Consider the following 12,689-nt stretch of genomic DNA (forward strand, 5'->3'; position numbering starts at 1 on the left):
AGCTTCCTGAATAGCTGGGATCACAGGTATGTACCCCATGCCTAATTTTTAAAATTATTTTTAAATTTTTTGTATAGACAGGGTCTTGCTATGTTGCCCAAGCTGGTCTCAAACTCCTGGGCTCAAGTGATCCTCCTGCCTTGGCCTGGCAAAGTGCTGGGATTATAGGTGTGAGCCACTGCACCTAGCTCTAAAGCAGCATTTCTGACACTTACGCTCCCAAGCAGCAAGAAAGGGTGCCCGAGAAACAGACGCAGTGTGGTGGAGGCTGTACGTGCACACTCACGCGTGCCTGAGACCGGAAGGGAGCGAGGGAGCGAGGCTGGGCCGTACCATCAGTCCAGGCCTCGTGGATGGAGGCCTTCTGCCGGAACTTCTCTGCCAGGTGGTCGAGCCGCTCCAGCCTGCGGATCTCATTCAGCAGCCACTCCTCGTAGCCCTTCTCAGCCTGCTCCAAGTGCTGCCAGCCGTTGTTGATGTCCTGGGGCGGGGCAGGGGCAGGCAGGGCTATCCCAGGGGAACAGGGGCACCCAGGGGGATGTCTCCAAGGGATGCTGATGGTAAGTTAGCAGAACTTGGCTGGGATCATGGCTGTGCCATGCTTTGCTATTATACCTGGATGCCTAAACAAGGCCCAGCACTAGACAGGTACAATCAATTCTGGATTAACAAACTCAATGGGTAAACAGGTGAGTGCATGAATGAATGGATGAATGCCACAGATGGGGCAGCGGCAACCACCCAGAGCACACTGCCCCTCTGCTGATGAAGAACCTGCAGCACACGGTGGTCCTATAGTCATGGCAGACCGGGGCTTCAAATTCATACAACTCCACACCCACGCAACCCATGGTATGGATTTGGGTATAAAACCTTCAGTGTAAAACACAGTGAGTGAGGGCCAAAGGGGAGCACAGTGCTGAGTGAGGCGTGCCTCTCCCCACCCCTGCATCCTAAAGGCCATGCCAAGTCCCACAGGACATCAACAACAGGAAAGAATGCACTGGCCAAGTGGCAAGCCCACAGGCAGTTCTAGAGCTGCCTCTGCCCCTCACAGCTACTCGTGGGTTCAGCAGAGCACCCCACCCCCGTTAATCCTGGCACTTACCGAGACCATCTTGCCCTCGGAGGGCATGAAGGCCGGCCGGTTGCTGAGGCGCAGCTTGGTCTGCAGCGTGTTGAAGTTGATCTCCAGCTGGCACTTCTCCTGCACCTTGGGTGGCTTGTGCACACGCCGGTAGTCTCGGAAGTCCTCCAGCTTCTGCTGCATCTCCTGGATGGTCTTTTGGGGCACACGGTCCTCCAGCCAGGGGATGGTGCGTCGGATCCACTCCAGGAGCTGTGGGCCCGCAGAAGCCAGGGTGGCCTTTGTGGGGGGCCCTCAGAGTGCTGACAGGCTGCCCCCCAGCTTATGGGCACATGGGATCTGGATCTTTGAGGACCTCACCTTAGGGGCTGCCCCTGCTCCCCAGCCCAACTTCTCCACGATTCCTGCTGGAATGCCCCACCCGGAATTCTGGGAACGTGAGTCCCTCCCCGTCCCTACACCACTGTACTCTTCCCTTGTTTCTCCCTGTTCATGCCTCAGGTCCTCGCTTTGTCATCCAGGCTACAGTGCAGCGGCAGCTTCAAGCCCCCCGGCTCAAGCCATCCTTCCACTTCAGCCTCCCATGTATTTGGGATACAGATGCCTGCCTCCAAGTCTGGCTGACTTTCACTTTTAAGTTTTTATAGAGAAGTGGGGTCTCTGTATACTACCCAGGCTGGTCTTGAACTCCTAGCCTCAAGCAATCCCACTTTAGCCTCCCAAAGTGGTGGGATGACAGGGGTTAGCCACCATGCCTGGCCTATGCCTTTGCTCTTAGTCTTTTTCCTCAGGTCTAGAGGGGAGACCTCCACTCCCATGCCCCCTCAAAAGAGGTCCCCTTCTGTGCTGTTCCATGCCCTGTTGCCGCTGTCTTCACTGAGCTCCGAGCTGTCTAAGTGCCTCGAGGGCAAGGCTGACAGGCGTGCTGGGCTCAGTCTGGCTAGGCCAGTGTGTGCACTGGGGCTGGGACATAAATTAGAAAATAAAATTGAAAAAGAAATGAACACGTACTTTTAGGAGCTACTTAGATCTTCGATGGAGTAAGGAAGGGTAACAAACAATTGGACATTCTAAAACAATTCTAGGCTGGATGTGGTGGCTCACACCTGTAATCCCAGCAATTCGGGAGGCTGAGGCGAGCAGATCACCTGAGGTCAGGAGTTCCAGATCAGCCTGACCAACATGGTGAAATCCCCTCTCAACTAAAAAGTTACAAAAATTAGCCAGGCCTGATGGTGTGTGCTTGTAATCCCTGCTACCCAGGAGGCTAAGGCAGGAAAACTACTTGAACCGGGAGGCAGAGGCTTCAGTGCGCAAAGATCACACCACTGCACTCCAGCCTGGGCAACAAGAGTGAAACTCCATCTCAAAAAAATAAAATAATAAAACAATTCTAGAATAATAAAATCAGCTATGTGCCAGCACAGAGAAACTCAGAGAAGTGGCTCCCAAATGCCAACTTCTGGTAAAGTGAGAAATCCAAGGACAGAAATATCCCTGTGTGCATACATCGTGAGGCGTGTTGCCAGGTGCCCTTTCTTGGCAACGGCTGGGGTTCCAAGAATAACCTTTTTACCTTATCTTGGTGTTAGAAGTGCTGGTGGTAACAGATGGTGGTGTTTCTTTTTATTTTATTTTATTTATTTATTTTTTTAAAGACGGGGTTTCAGCATGTGGGTCAGGCTGGTCTTGAACTCCTGACCTCAGGTGATCCGCCCGCCTTGGCCTCCAAAGTGCTTGGATTACAGGCGTGAGCCACCGTGCCCAGCCGGTGTTTCTTTTTAAAACATCGATAACTTGGCAAAATGAAAACCTGGCCACATTAGGTTAAACATCAAATAGTTTTTCAAATTTTCCTGGTCCATGAGATTACAAAATCCGGGAACCACTGGTTCTAGAAGAGCAGGCAAACCACTGCTCTTTGGGAACTTAAATCACTTTTATTTTATTGAGATGTAGTTTATTTTATTGAGACAAAGTCCTGCTCTGTCATCCAGGCTGGAGTGCAGTGGCACAATCTCAGCTCACTGAAACCTCTGCCTCCCAGATTCAAGTGATTCTCCTGCCTCAGCCTCTCAAGTATCTGGGACTACAGGCATATGTCACCACGCCTGGCTAAGTTTTGTATTTTTGGTAGAGATGGGGTTTCACCATGTTGGCCAGGCTGGTCTCAAACTTCTGACCTCAAGTGATCTGCCATCTTTGGCTTCCCAAAGTACTGGATTACATGCATGAGCCACCGCGCCTGGCCTAATTTTATTTTTTAAATACGGAGATTTCAAAAATGAAGAGCCTCCAGAAGAAATGTGCTAACCACCCTTATTGCCAACTGAAGCATTAGGTTTGAGCTCTGGAGCAGGACTGTGTAGGTCTGAAGCCCAGCTCTCTGTCTCACCAGCCCCGTAACAGCAGGCCTGACCCTCTCTGGGCCTCAGTTTTCTCACTTGGAAAGGAGATAATCTGAGTTCCCGTCTTGCTGGGCTGCTCATGAAGTGCCTGCACAGGGCCTACTATCCTCCTAGTTCCCAGGCCCCTCTCCATCCTTCTGAATCGCTCTCTCCAGGGCCAGGGCACAGGAACAGGGGCTTTCAGAAAGTTCTCCGGGTGATTCTAAAGCACTGAGGTGCCCAGGAAACACTGTCCCTGAGCATCTCTGTAGGAACTCAAGCCCAGGGGCTGTGTGGTAAGGTAGCTACTGATCTGAACCTTCACCTTGTGGAACCAAATGGAGAGATCACACACTGGCTGACTCACACCCGATGGTCTGTCACTGCGAGGCCTTTTCTGGGTCACCTCACTGCCAGACCTGCTTTCCCACTACAGGAGTCACAGTAACCTCTGGCTGAAGGTAACAAAGTGGCCCTGATTTTCACTGGGGGGACACTCACATCGCTGGCCAGCTTCTCATAGTCCTCCATCAGGTGCTCATTCTCCTGGTTGACCGCCAGCACCTTGCAGATCCGGTTGGCAGCAGTTTCAGCCTAGAGGGGAGCGCACAGTCAGGGCTGCCTGGGGCTGGCCACCCTCCCTCCTGACAGTCATGTCCTTTGAAAGCAGCTGGTCCATGGCCCACAGAATTCCCCACAGAGGAGAAGGAGAGGAAGCTCAGCTCCAGCAAGATGGTGCCCTGTCCCAACAGGCCTTGTTGGCATCCTCACTGCCAACTGCAAAATGCCCCTGTCCAGAGAGCCCAGACCCGGCAGGCACCGAGGGTTGGGGAGCCCTCCCTCTGCTGCTCACAAGCCCCCTAGTGCCCCACACAGAGAAGGGTGAGGCTGGGCAGGTCAGCTGCATTGGACCTAGGACTGCAGCAGTCTCTCCCGGTGGGAAGGTGAACAGATGGGAGGCTGAGAGATGGAGAGCTGGGGGCAGCGGAGCAGGAGCGACCAGACCCCGGAGGAGCCTGGTGGTCCATACCCAGGAGCACACTCAGGCCTGTCCTCTCTGCTGCCCTTGGAGGCAGTGTTAACAGGTGCTCCAGGGGGCAGAAGTCACCATCTGGGGGGCAGAAGAGTGCTGGGGCTTTGGAGGGCAGAAGTGGTGGACACAGTCCCTGGGCCTGAACTACAAGAGAACGTTGTGCCCTGTCCTGCTGGGGAGCAGTGAACAGTGTTGGGGCGGGGACACACACAGGGAGAGGTGAGACCAGGTACCTTTCAGGAAGCACAGAAAGGGTCCAAGAAGAGGAGTTGAAACGGCAACAGAACAGGAACAGAAAGAGTGAGGAGGGTCTACAGAGTCATGGGGAAGGAAAACGGAGAGGCTTGGCCGATGGCTCGGAGCCAGCGCTGCAGGCAGCGAAGCCCAGCCTCTCCCCTCCACATGAGGCACCTAGAGACAGGCAAGGAGGTGGGGGGCAGCCGGGGCTCATGTGAGCACACACACGCACGTGCACGTGCACACCCTGTGCCATGCTGCAGGACACACACCCAGGGCCCCAGGCAGTACTCCTTGGAGATGAGGCCCAGGAGGTTCCTCGGCTAATGAACATGGGACCCAGAGCAGTGTGGGAAACACAGCCAGGGCTGCAGCTTGTGGGGGTCACAGAGGTAAGTCCCTGACTCCTAACTTGGCAGAGACAACTGGCACCCAAAACTCAAGTCCACTCTGTGAGCATGGGGCTGCTGTGGGGGCAGGGAAATCATGTTTCACCACTGAGTTCCCGCAACCAGCTCAGGGCTGGGGTGCTGGCGGTGCTCAGGGTTGCTGAATGAATGAGTGAATAAAGGAATGAGGTGGGAATGCTTCAGCGACTAGAAATAAATGATCAGGACAGAATGGACACGCCAGCACCAGGCCTGGGGTTCACTCTGCGTTTACAAAGCACGAACCTCAGAGAGTACTCGTGCAAGAGCTTGGACTGGGTCTTTGGGGAAACGACCCCACAGGAGCAGAGCATGACGAGGCTGTCCCGAGGAGCACACAGGCTCAGGTACCCAGCACTTTCCTTCCTGACTGGCCAGCACCCTGCAGCCAAGCCTCTGCTTCCCCTTCAGCAGAGGGGCCTGGTGCCTTAGCACCCTCCCATGCTCTGACCTGGGGTCGCCTGCCAGTCCCTGCTCCCCCAAATCCCTCAGAGCTTACAGACTGGAGTTCAGCCATAAGCACCTGGGAGCAGTGCGGATAGAAGAAAAAGCAATCTGGTGAGGCCGTATGGTGGGCGGGGAGCTGGCTTGGGGCCCACAGGGGTGAGTCCAACGGCAAACGTGCGGTTAGTTGCGGTCTGTGGTGAGGAATCGTCCATTGCAGCCCATCCCTGCCCACCTTCCTGCAGGGGTGTGGGTCAGGGGTCTTCCCTCCACCCTCCTGGCCAGTGCCCTCCAGCAGAACACTCCAAACATAAGCTCCAATCACATGCTTATGTGAGGTGAAGAGGCAATGAAATGTGCCTTTCTGGCCCGAAGCTGAGAAGAACCACCCTCCCCACGACTGTGACTCCCCAGCTGCCTACAGGGCACCTGTCGTGCCAGGCACTGTGCTAAGCCCTTCACCTGCAGGAGCTCGATTCACCCCAAAACAATCCTGAGACCGAACTATAGCAATGCCCATTTCACAGATGGGGAAGCTGAGGTCAAGTGACCTACCCAACATCACAGTATCACGAGGTGGTAGAGTGGGGCCAGGCCAGACTAACGGTGGGAGGCTCAAAGCAGGGGGTCCACAGAAGGTATGGCCCCCACCCTCTAGCTTTAGGAACAGCTCTCTGCTTCCCTAAACTTCAATTCCTCCTCTCTCAAACGAGGCTAACTGTGCCTAGCTCTCCTGGGGGTATGCACAGGGACCCTCTGGAAGCCTGTACATGTGAAGGCCTTAGAGAGTGCCTAGCATGTAGTACACACTCAATAAACAAGAACCAATTCTGCCACCTCCTCTGCACCTGTGCCAATGGCTGACACCAAAGCAGGCATTGGGAGTGCTGCCTGAGATACTTCAGAGACCACAAGGCAAGCAGAGGGAGAAGTGCCCAGGCCTCTGTGTGGATGGTGAGGGCCCAGCAGGAGCTGCAGGGCAGCATGAGGTCAGCCGGACCCAGGAGGGTGGCTGCTGGCACACACACTCTGCAGGCTTTGCCTGGCCTCTGGAGGGCCAGAACCGTGAGTGCAGTTCAGGCTGCACACGCTGAGCCTTTCCTGGCAGGAAGGAGCTGTAGAACTGGGGTAAAGCCCAGCGTTCTCCATGAAAGGGCTCGGCAGAGGCAGGCAGGCAGCCCTGGTACAGATGATGGACAGAGTGAGCGGGAATGCCGGGCAGTCAAATACCAGCTCTGCCATTGACTATCATGCAGGGCTTCAGTTTCCCCACCCGAGATCCTGGGATGCCACCACCCACCTCCCAGGGTGGGCTGTGTTCAAACAGAGAAGGTCTGTGGCTCCTCAGCACAGGCCCAGCACCGGCCAGGCAGGAAACCTGCCCCAGGGGACCATTCCAAGTCGGAACCTAGCAGGGTCAGTCTGCCTGGTGCGGCAGCCCGTGACCTGGCCAGGGTTCCAACCACAGATGGCCATGGTGGTAAAGGCAGGTCTGTAGCCCCAGCAGCGAGCTGTGCCCGGCCCAGCTCACCTTCTGAGCCCCCGAGAAAGCGTGGTAGAAGCAGGACACGTAAGTCATGATAGCCTTCTCATCTGGCCTCAGAGTGCCCACAATATCTGCACAGAGAGAGAGAGAAAGAGAGAGAAAGGCAGGAGAGAGTGAAAGATGCAGGGAGGACGGCCGGGCCAGCCCGAGGCTCATGCGGGAGGAAGAGCGCTTGCTCTGGACTGGAAGCCAGCCCCCGGGCCTGCGTGGGCATGCCTTGCGGGGTTTTGCTGAGTCTGAACGGGGCATGTTCCTTTTCTAACCAGGCCTGGGCTGGATACGCACTAGCTTCGGGCCCTATAAAGGCAGCTTTGTTTTGGGCTGGAGGAGTCAGTTGCTAAATGATCTTTCTGAAAATGTGAGTGAGCACCTACCATCATGGAGTAAGACCCTAAAGGGCTCCCGTGGCCTCAGAGTGAAACATGGATTTCTTATCCCCGCAACACAAAGGTCTTGTGGGGCCTGACCCATCACTGCCTGTCACTCACTCCTCCTTAGCCAGTCCTTGAATAAGCCAAGCTTCTTCCTGTCTCAGGGCCTTCGCTGTGCTTTGTCCTCTGCCTGAACACTCATGTCCCAGGCTGCATTTAGCAGCTCCTGCTGCAAATGCCGGCTCACGTCACCCCTCCACGTTGACAGTGCCAGCTGAAGGTCACCCCAGCCATCTCTGTTCCCCCATCTGGCCCCATGTTCTCTATTCCACTCCTATGACAGGCCTGCTGTGTGTCTCTCCCACTAGCATGGAAGCGCCCTGACTGTGGGGACCTTGCCAAACCCGGTCACCAGGGTATCCTCAGTGCCTGGAAAAGAGCCTGGCACAGACAAGGTACCCGATAGGTGTGTGAGCTAAGGCTGAGGAGGCAGCTACGCCAGGGAATGGGGGGTGGCTTCCAATCGGAGAGAGGCCACTGCTGTCTGCAAGAGAAATGAGGTGAGCACGGGAGGTGAGAGGCAGCGGCGGCATTGCGCGGTGGCGGCGAGGAGGGCCTGCCTGGCCCTGCCCGGTACCTTCTGCGCTCCCGAAAACGCATGGTAGAAGCTGGACACATAGGTCATTATGGCCTTCTCGTCGGGCCGGGCCGTGTTCACGATGTCTGCAAGTGAACAACAAGGGTTAAACTGCCCGAGTGGGACGGGGGGTGGAGGCGTCACTCACTGGAATCCAAGAGCTCCCAAGGCCACGGCCTTGGGGAGAAGGACCCGCAGAGACTCATGACTCGGGTGGGCTCAGCCACACCCTCAGCCCCTCCCTTCCCCATGGCTCTGGAAAGGCCAAGGCTGTGGGAAGCAGATTAAAATGAGGCCACTTCCTCTCTCTGAGAATGGCCTCAGGAGCAGCAGGACAGTCAACTCCACAGGCCTCCAGGGGCCAGAAACACAGGTTCCAGCCAGAGCAGTGCATGGCTGGGAAACGGAGCAAAGCCGGAAAAGGAAAAAACAAAACACTCCACTCTGGCGGGCTCCATACTCCATGCCTGCTGTAGGTAGGGAGAGAGAGGCCAGGGTTGCTCAAAGGAAGCTTGAAGCGTCCCCTCAGCCACCTTGCCCTTCCCAGCCTTGCAGAGCTGCAACCCCAGGAGAGCTGATCCTTCAGCCACCCGCCCCCAACCCTTCTCCATCCCTGAAGGCCTCTGGCCCGCCCAGGCTGCCCTTGCTCAGTGCCACACGGCTGTCCCCAGTTCACCTGGATTCATTCAGTCCTTCTCGCTGGCTCTCCCAGCTCCCTGAGGTGACCCAAAGCTCTGATGTGCCTATAGGGCCTCGCCTAGGGCTGGCCCTGAACAGACAGGGCCACCAGGAAGCACAGTGCTGGCTGAAGAGATGACTTACCCTCTGCATCCAGCATTTTGGGGATATCGAGGTATTTCTCGGCCACTTCGAAGGCATTGTTCAGGTTGGTGACAGGGTCGTCCTGGAAGGAGGCAAGTGGGGGCAGCAAGAAGAACTCCATCAGGGCAGGGCCCAGGAGTAGAAGGGAGGCAGGGCTGGCTCAGAGTGAGGGACCTGGCTGGGCTAGGGCTTGGGGTTTCTTCAGGCAGTTCTCCACCACGTGTGCTGTGTGAGCGGAAGGGCACCGCCTGGATAAATTCAATTCCTACTCACAGGGGTGCCTTGTGAAATCTCTGTGGGGCAAACCATGGGCTTTTTTCTAAAAAAAAAAAAAAAAACCAAACCAACCAACCAGATGTACTCTTTTCATACAATTTCCAGTCACATACCGACCCTAGATTAAGCCCCCTGCCCTGAAACTCGGGTTTTCACATTGACCGGAAGTTGTGGGCCAGGCCTCAGAGAGCACTGGGGACCAGGTAGGGGGAGCAAACCCAGAGATCCAAGGTCCCAGCCACGCTTAAGTATCCCCCAGTCCTCTCATGGGCCCCCTATTGCTTACAGGACTAAAGCCCACTGTACCCCAACTCTCCCTGGCCAGGGCCCAGCTCCCTTGCTCGCTGTGGCTGGAATGGGCTAGGTCTGGTCTGGTGCCTCCCCAGGGAAGCCCTCCTCTGGCTCTAAGTTGCCTCTTCTTCCGGGGCCCTTCCTGGCTCCTGATGGCTGAGGGTTTGCCAGCCTTCTCTGCAACACTGCTCTGACCCCATGCCCTATCACCCCATTTGACCTGAGCGTATGTACACAGCCTGGTGTGGGGCTTTGCTTGGACACAGTTTTTGTCCTGCCTTCCCCATGAGGCTGGCAGCTTCTGGTGGGCAGGGCCTGAGTCCATACAGGCTTTGTTCAGGCAAATGAGAACAGGACCCTGCACGGGCAACATGGGTTGGCAGTGATGGTTTGGAATTCCTTGCCCTCTTCCCCTTTGGGCAGAGAAGTTTCTAGAATCTAGAAGGTTGAGGAAGGGGAGTTATAAAGCATTGCTGGCCAGGTCCTTTAAATAACCCTGGGTTGGTTGCAATGCCATGGAGGGAGACTGGATAGTCCCTGAGGGGAATAAGGGAGGTGAGAGTCAGCCACCAAGCCAGGGGTTTGGGGTTTGGCGGAGCCTGCACAAGGCTCTTCTAGCCCACCCATCTGCATATAGAACCCAGATCTGGAGGCTGGCAATGGACGGGTGTGGGGATGGTGACCCAGTGTTAGGGGGTCAGATAGGGCACCTGTAGGCCGTCAAGGGGAGCAAGAGACACCCACCTTCCTCAGCTTGTCATACTCAATCAGCTCTGGTCTGTGCCGGTGGATCAGAGCGTTGAAGGCAAGACCATCCTTCCAGCTGGGGAAGGAAAGGCAAAGGTTATAGGAGGCCCTGCTCACTGTCACAGGAGGGCCGTATGGCCCTACGCACTCATAGCAGTGACTAATTCCCATTTCCTGAGGTCTGGCCTGTGCCAGGCACTACACAGAGACAGTGTGGCAGAGACGCTGCGAGCATGACCTCTGGGGCCAGGCAGTCTATGATCAAATCCTGACTCTTCCACCTACTGACAGTGTGACCTCAGGTAAGCCACGTTATCTTGGTTTCCATATCTGTACGATGGGGATAGTAACATACCTGCTACAAAGAGTTGTTGTATGGATTAAATGAGTAAATGTTTGGATCAGGGCCTGACTCATCACAGCTGCTTTATAACTGCAGCACCTTCCATGGGAGGCCACCCTGAACAGGACAGACCGCTTTTGGGGGAGGCAGCCACTGCAGGAGGCCAGTGCCTCTGCTGCGTGGCCTCCACACCCTGGCTGACCTGACTCGCAGGAAGGCCAGTCTGTGGGCTGGCTAAACGCCAGGCCGTCGCTTGGCATGCAGATCTATGGAGGAAAGGGACCCTCCCCAAGGCCACAAGTTGGTCAGTTATAAACCTGATGGGTTACATTCTCCTCCCTGAGACCTTCTAAGGGTTGGTTCCCTCTGGGGTCAAGCTCGTGGGACCTCCTCTGCAAGGCCACCCAGGGAACTTTCCTCATCCGACTCCTCTGTCTTTGTACAGCACTTCTCACTGAAGTTATGCTGCAGGATTCCTGGCAGTGGTGTTCATGGCTGGTCCCTGAACTGTGGTGTAAACCTTTCACAAATGGGGCTTTGTTTGGGTGCCACTGTATCTCCACTTGCGGCAGGTAGCGGGCATGCCAGATATTTACTAGTTGAAGAAACAGAGTGGAAAATATAGAAAGATTCAGCCAGTTAGTGGCAGGAAAAGGAAGACAACACATGGAGAAGAGTGACCAAAGGAGGGACCACATGCAATCAGGTCGAGCATGACGGGAAAGGCTCTCTGCACCCAACAAAGGTCCCGGAGAGCCTGACGCCGCTGCAAATCCCATGAGGCCCTGCTCTTCATTCCTAGGCAGGTCCACCCAGGAGACTGTGGAGCCACAGGGCAAACCGGATCTGACCTCAGGGCTGCCCTTAGAACTGGTACTCCCAACCACTGGGCAGACCCGCCTCTTGCCACACCCTGGACCTCATGTGGCACTGCCCATGCTCGCCTCAGCTAGGGTGATGGTGGACATGTCTCATCTCCCCCTCACCCTGAGGGAAGCAGCATGGCGGAGCTGAGGCTTGTTCATCTTAGCAGCCACAGAGTACATTTTCCCCCAACACTAAATTAACTAGCAACTCTAAAAACAATTCATTTTCGAGCTGTCGAAATAAAGGAATAGGCCAGACACAGGCAGTGGCTCACATCTGTAATCCCAGCACTTTGGGAGGCTGGGGCAGGAGAACTGCTTGAGCTCAGGAGTTCAAATCCAGCCTGGGCAAATACGGAGATCCTGTTCCTACTGAAAATAAAAGAAAAATTAGCCAAATGTGGCTGTGTGTGCCTGCAGTCCCAGCTACTTGGGAGGCTGAGGCAGGAGGATGACTTGAGCCTACGCTAAGGCAGCAGTGAGGAGTGATCACATTACCGCACTCCAGCCTGAGTAACAGCACAAGACCCTGTCTTGGCTGGGCGCGGTGGCTCATGCCTATAATCCCAGTACTTTGGGAGGCCAAGGTGGGCGGATCATGAGGTCAGGAGTTCAAGACCAGCCTGGCCAACATGGTGAGACCCTGTCTCTACTAAAAATACAAAAATTAGCTGGGCATGGTGGCACGTGCTTATAATCCCAGCTACTTGGGGGGCTGAGGCAGGAGAATTGCTTGAACCGGGACCCAGGAGGCAGAGGCTGCGGTGAGCTGAGATCGCACTACTACACTCCAGCCTGAGTGACAAGAGTGAAACTCCATCTCAAAAACCTGTCTCAAAAATAAGCCGGGCGCGGTGGCTCAAGCCTGTAATCCCAGCACTTTGGGAGGCCGAGGCGGGTGGATCACAAGGTCAAGAGATCGAGACCATCCTGGTCAACATGGTGAAACCCCGTCTCTACTAAAGCTACAAAAAATTAGCTGGGCATGGTGGTGTGTGCCTGTAATCCCAGCTACTCAGGAGGCTGAGGCAGGAGAATTGCTTGAACCCAGGAGGCGGAGGTTGCGGAGAGCCGAGATCGCGCCATTGCACTCCAGCCTGGGTAACAAGAGCGAAACTCCGTCTCAAAAAATAAATAAATAAATAAATAAAAATAAAATAAAATAAAATAAAAT

The 12,689-nt window shown here is 55.3% G+C and overlaps 1 protein-coding gene across 6 annotated transcripts in view; it reads right to left on the reverse strand.

Annotated features, from left to right (window-relative positions):
* The window catches only part of ACTN4 (actinin alpha 4), an 80,395-nt gene that overhangs the window by 11,166 nt on the left and 56,540 nt on the right, over positions 1–12,689 (reverse strand). For 4 of the 6 annotated variants that reach the window (XM_032248854.1, XM_032248850.1, XM_032248853.1 and 1 more), the window contains exons 6-11: positions 10,304–10,382; positions 8,993–9,074; positions 8,171–8,256; positions 3,976–4,068; positions 1,109–1,339; positions 334–481 (exon numbers count right to left, since the gene is read on the reverse strand). In XM_032248854.1, coding sequence (XP_032104745.1) covers positions 334–481; positions 1,109–1,339; positions 3,976–4,068; positions 8,171–8,256; positions 8,993–9,074; positions 10,304–10,382 — 719 coding nt within the window. Of the gene's footprint in view, positions 1–333; positions 482–1,108; positions 1,340–3,975; positions 4,069–7,147; positions 7,234–8,170; positions 8,257–8,992; positions 9,075–10,303; positions 10,383–12,689 lie in introns of all 6 variants that reach the window. The other 2 variants (XM_032248852.1, XM_032248855.1) reach the window with 1 other exon arrangement.

This window comes from Sapajus apella, unplaced genomic scaffold, assembly GCF_009761245.1.
Source record: "Sapajus apella isolate SASKATOON/1434 unplaced genomic scaffold, GSC_monkey_1.0 scaffold68, whole genome shotgun sequence".
In the NCBI taxonomy this organism is placed as follows: domain Eukaryota; kingdom Metazoa; phylum Chordata; class Mammalia; order Primates; family Cebidae; genus Sapajus; species Sapajus apella.